Below are 6108 nucleotides of genomic sequence, written 5' to 3'. Positions count from 1 at the left end.
CTTGTAATCTTCTAGAGCTGTGTCAGATCCGTGCTTCCTCAAATATAAGTAGGCTTCCTTCTTCCTTTTGACGAAAAGCTCCTCTGCTGTTATCATCCATTGTTTCCTCAACTTAATATTCTTTGCCTGGCTCAGTGGGACAAACATATCTCACTCTCGCTACAAAGTCTCCATAAACAGCCTCCACATTTTTGTTGTAAGTTTCTAGTCGAGCAACTGTTCCCAATAAACCCTCCACAGGTCTTGTATGATAGCAATATAATGACCCTCCCTCAATTAAATACCTTGGTAAACTGTCTACTCCTATTCCTCTCCATGGCTCTGGTAGTTGTAGTCAATGTCACTGAAATACTCGCCCACTGAGAGATCTGACAACTGGCTTGGCTCCTTGCCGAGCACGAAATTCAAGATGGCCTCCACCGCAGTCGGCCTATCTGTGTACTGAGTCAACAATCCCGCCTTGTCGCATTTGACAAATCGACTCCATCCAGGCCATCTGCACGAGGGTGGTTCAAAACAATATTGGGGAAATTGAAGTCAACTACAACATCAACTCTGTTAAATTTGTACCTTTAAAGATCTGTTGTCGAATCTGTTATTCCATTCCTCTCCTGTTATTGGGGCGTCTATAGAAAACACAAAATAAAGTGATTGCTCCTTTCCTGTTACAGGCTTCCACCCATTAGACAAGCCTTCCTCAGCAGCCTCATTTTCTGCAGCTGTGATGCACTCTCTATGAGGATGTTGTTGAAGACATTTATCAGGGTATTGCCTGCTTTGGAGATATTTAGTTATTAAGTAAGATGGGACAGACTGACGTTGTTTACTGCATAGCAGATGGGGGTGGTGGTGGCATGATTCGGATATGATAAAGATACGAGGGCCATCGATAGGGCAGATTGACTTCCGCGAAGGAGGGCAGTGAACATGGGATATTGATGAAAGTTCAGTGTGAGGATGTTTAGAGGAGAGGGGATGCAAAATTGATCCATCCAGATGATGGTAAGGAACTGGAAGGCACTGCCTTTAAGTGTTAGAGGCAGAAATCCTTCAGGTTTTAACAAGTATTAATGGACAAGTGCAAGACATGCAGCACAACGGCTCAGTATAGGAAAATGCGATTCATATAATTTGCTGGTTTGCTTTGATCATGATAGAGGTTGGGCACTAATCGACTTTTTTTCTGCATTGCATATCCTTCTGATACTAATTCCAATCTGCTGGAAAAAACTCGGATTATTTTAGAAAGCTCCCGCAACCGTTGGCATCAGCTCTTCTGCAATTGAGCCTCCATTCCTTGAATTAGCTGCTGTTCAGACAACAGTTACAATGAGTGCGAGCTTACTTATTTATTAAATGTATCTTCAACAGGTCTTTAAAATTAGTTCGTTTTCTCCCGATTCCTATATAGGAGTTAAAATACAGAATAATGTACACTTAAAAAAATACATTGTGCATCTGCCCTCCCACACTCGTGTTTTTTAAACCAGTGGGTAATACACCTGCAAGTTTTAGAATTCATTTTCATCAGAGTATTTCAGCTACATGAAAGTAAAAATACATCTGGTTTGAAAGAAATTAATTTGAATCATTTGCCCAGTGTGGGGAAACGCGATGAACAATTCTATTAACACAGCTCAGGTGTTCATGATGACTCGATGATAACTCAGAAAAAAAAATGTCCCTGAGGAATTGTTCTTTCTGCTCTATTTAAAGATTCCCCTTTACTAGCACGAGCGTGTACTGGCTGCATTAAACATAATAACCTTTGAACCGTTGACGGGAGAGGCATCATGAATGTAGCGATTATAGTTTCAATATATGAGGAGAGAGCTATCATACAACGCATATTGAAGAAGATCGAGAGGATATACTTCCCGGTACTTGCTGCTGTCAGTGTCCCTCGTAAGTGATATCCTCTGATATCAATTCTCCAAATTGTGTTCCACTCATTTCTTATTCTCTTGAATTGTTTCCCTTCTTGTGACAGCATGGTGGCTCAGTGGTTAGCAATGCTTCCTTCGAGAGCTTGGATAGATTCAAGTCCCAGGCCTTTGTGGGGAGTTTGCATATTCTCCCCGTGTCCAGTTGAGTTTCCTTTGGGTGCTCCTGTTCCTCCCACAATCCAAGACTGTGCAAGTGAGATGATTTGGCCATGTCAAATTGCCCATCGTGTTCAAGAATACGAAGGTTAGGTACATTAGTAAGGATAAAGTCGAGCTATAGGGTCAGGAAATAGATCTGGGTGGATTACTCTTCAGACAGTTAATGTGGAGTTGTTGGGCCAAAATGGCCTCTTTCCACACTACCGAATTTCTAATTTCTGCGTTCTAGAAATCTCCATCTTGTTTTGTGCATGAACTGCTGTGTCCTGTTCACTCCTTCCGTGCGCATGGTGAATGTTAACCACATATTCGACAATTCTGAACTGTATCTAGCGGAGATGATTGGAATTATATCACAGTGATTGGTATCTAGTTTCATGTTATTGTGAAGATGGACTGCGTGAAATCTGCTGCATTGGTTTCATGCTTTCTTTTATTGTTATTATAGACCAAAAATAATTAATATATGAAGCTCAGTAACTTTGGACACTGTATTTCAGACATTTTACATACTCAGATATGCAGTCATACGCTCACCCAAAATACTCACTCTTCCTAAAAGACTCTCTGTCGAACACACCCACAAAAAACCTACACACGATCTCTTATTATCTTACATTCTCTCAGACGCATTAAATCGCTCACAGCCTCATACACACTCACTATCTCTCTCTCATAAACTGTCACACATGCACCCCGTCTCAAAGACATATGCTCGCACACAGTCAATCTCCCTCTCATGTATAGCTTTTCTGATACACTCATTCTCTCACGCATTATCCCACTCACACACCCATCTTGAATTCAATTGACACACACACTCTCTCTTCCAGATTCTTTGTCTCTTTCATGGATAATTTCGCTGGCACACCATTACACATTCACACATTCACAGACCCTTCTCTCTCTCACATACACACACATTCACCAAGTCACCGAAATTCACATTTGTATACATTGTATACATTGTATACATTTGTATACATTTGTATACATTGTCTCTCGAACACTTGCATTCATACACTCACTCTCAAACTTGTGCTTCTGCATGTTCACACGCACAGAAACCCTCAAGTAAATACTCATCATGTTACAAATGCACACTCACTCATGTACACAAGCATAAACACACTTATTAATTCACTCGCTCTCTTGACTATGTTGCCTCAGACACGTACACACGTTCACTTATCTCCTCTGATTATGCAGCATTTATCATCTGTCAGTAACTGCAGCAGACAAATTATTGATGAGGTTCCTTCTTTCCCTGGTGCAATCCCTTTGGTGTAGGAGCCCCGATCGTGACATTTGGAATGGGGTACCTGGGTTTTGATTTTGATTTGATACTGCATGGTTCATTGGGGAGAATTGCAGGTGTTTGGATTCCCTTTATCCTCAGCATCTTTCCTTGAAGGTAATGGTGGAGATGGTTTGAAATTTCTGCTTGGAGGAGGCTACAGTGTAACTTGCAGATCATGTACAATGCTGTTACAGGGATAAATACTGAATTGTGGGGTTACCACCACCGTGCATGTTGTTGCAGTAAAAACATCTTATTTCGCTCAGTTAATTTAGTGACCATTGTGATCCTGTCCCGTGGAAACTGTGGACTCTCTACGTCTGTGACTCGGTACCTCGTGGCTATGGCAACAGCAGATCTACTGGTGGTGATCCTCGACTTGATATGGAGACATATACCTGTTCTTTATCCAGAAGACTTTATTTTCCTGGATTATATAGATGTGTGTAACATTCACGCTGTCCTTCTTTATGCAGTCACTGACTGTTCTGTCTGGTTTACCGTGGCATTCACGTTCGATCGATTTGTGGCTATTGCTTGCCAGAAGCTGAAAACGAAGTATTGCAGAGAGAAAACAGTGACTTTGGTCCTTGGAGCAGTGACGTTGCTGAGCTGTTTAATTAACTTGACCTGGTATTTTATGTATAACGAGAGGTATAATCTTAGCAATTATCCTATGTTTTGTGGAATGTCTGTCTCTGATACGAATTTAATGCTGTGGGTTGCAATTGAAGTTGCTCATTATATTTTCACACCCTGCATCCCATTTGCACTGATTCTGCTCCTCAACATTTTCACCGTAAGACACATTTTAGTGAGCAGCAGGGCCCGCAGGAGACTCCGGGCTCACATGAATGGGGAAAGACCCAGAGACACTGAGATGGAGAGCCGAAGAAAATCCATAATTTTGCTTTTTGCTATTTCTGTCAATTTCATTCTGCTGTGGGCAGTGTTCACTGTGAACGCTTTAGTTAAGTGGATACGTGACCTGAGTAGTACTTTTCCTCTGCTTCCTCACTTCCAAGAAATTGGCTTCATTCTCCAGATGCTGAGTTGCTGCACAAACACTGGGATCTACGCCGTGACCCAGGCTCGGTTCAGAGAACAATTCAAGAATATGATGATGTTCCCTTTCATTTTAATTTTTAACCTACTGGGAAAATTCAAGCACTAAACATTACCAAGCATTGAATCTGAATGTTATGCTCAATTCTTCTCGCGCACTGTCCAAGAATTTTTTTTTAATATCCATCCAATGAGCGGCAGTATTTACACTCACTTTGACATCCAGCAGAAATTTTGTTCAGTACCGGGAGCCCAAGGAGTGCAGTCATCGAGTTGTTGCCTCATAAAGATAGCGTCATACAGCACATAAACAGACCCGTCAATCCTACTCGGCCACGCTGACAGCATATGCTTAACTGATCTCGTACACTTTGCCAGCAACTTGTCCATATCTTTCTAAATCGTTCCTGTTCATCTAGATGCTTTTTAAATGTTTTAATTGTACCCCACCCGTGAAACATTCTTTGGCAGCTTGTCCCATATACATGCCATCCTCTACGTAAAACGTTTTAGATCTTTCTACTCTCACCTTGAACCTATGCTCTCTTGTTTCTGTTTCCCCTACACTTATAAAAACATACCTTGGCTGATCGCTTTAATCAGGCCCTGCATGACTTTGTTAATATCTGTAAACGACCCCTCAGCCTCTGATGCTCAGGGGAAAATAGCCCATAACCGATTCGAACTCATCCTGAAGGTCAAACTCTCGAAACTTGGACAAAATTCTTCAAATCATTTCTCAACCCTTTTCAGATTAACAGTAGGGTGAAGCACAACTCTGCGGCAATGCCAGTGGAGGAATACTTGAATCAAGCTTGTTTCTCATTTGTTGATATTGGGAGAATTTCTCTGTATACGTGGGATTGGTGGTTGTACGGTGCTGCAGTTAGAGAACAGAGCGGATGACGGGAAAGAGAAAGTACAAATGCATCATTTATGAGTCACAAGCAAAGGCAAGTTTTGTAGCACCGTGGACTGTGCTTTGACACTACATGTTAGGTGTTTAGAACTCATGAACAAACTAATATTTTTACTAATATATGTTTCACAAAAGATATAAATTCAAATGAGGAAAGAATGTAATATCCCCAAGTATATCGGAAACAAAAATGTACTCAGAGTGTGAACCGTGGGAAGAATGTTGAGATGCTGCACTGTGATTTAGACAAGTCAAGTGCATGGTAGATGCAGATTAATGTCGGTAAGTCCGTGGTTATTCATTTTGCGAGCAAAAACAGGAAGGCAGATTGTTATAGGAATGGGGTGCGATTAGAAAGGTGGTGTAGGGTGTGCAATGAGGCCTCTGCGTCTGAATCTGTGGCTGCAGTGCAGCAGTTTTGACCGACACTGGTCTGCAACAGATTTGATAGAGCCTGGTCCTCGGTAGTATTTACCGGTCCCCAGTCATAGTGTCATAGAATCATGAAGCACGAATCGGACAGCTCCATGCAACCAGTCACTGCCGAACATAGTGCCAACAAACTAAACTGTTCCCACTTCTTTGTTTCTGTTTCCTATTTTGAACGGGAAACTTTTCCTATCCATGCACTTATCCAAAAGTGTTTTAACCGCTTTAATTGTACCGACATCCAACACTTCCTATGGTCGTTTATTCATCAGGTGAACCCACGTCCGTAC

At 41.7% G+C, this 6108-nt stretch overlaps 1 protein-coding gene across 1 annotated transcript; it reads left to right on the top strand.

Annotated features, from left to right (window-relative positions):
• The first annotated feature begins 3748 nt into the window (after positions 1-3748).
• LOC148134768 (neuropeptides capa receptor-like) lies at positions 3749-4579 on the top strand. Its single transcript, XM_087985358.1, has one exon. It carries the CDS (start codon positions 3749-3751, stop codon positions 4577-4579), a length of 831 nt encoding a protein of 276 aa, XP_087841484.1.
• The last annotated feature ends 1529 nt before the right edge of the window (positions 4580-6108 follow it).

Source organism: Chiloscyllium plagiosum, unplaced genomic scaffold (assembly GCF_037043375.1).
Source record: "Chiloscyllium plagiosum isolate Xiang-an unplaced genomic scaffold, Cpla_swu_hap1 HiC_scaffold_52, whole genome shotgun sequence".
NCBI lineage: Eukaryota > Metazoa > Chordata > Chondrichthyes > Orectolobiformes > Hemiscylliidae > Chiloscyllium > Chiloscyllium plagiosum.
Note: the sequence above shows the minus strand (reverse complement) of the source record. Positions and strands in the feature narration are given on the sequence as shown.

Bases quoted from the DNA above. Each gene is read 5' to 3' on its own strand.
- LOC148134768 (XM_087985358.1), top strand. From the start codon at position 3,749: ATGGCAACAGCAGATCTACTGGTGGTGATCCTCGACTTGATATGGAGA.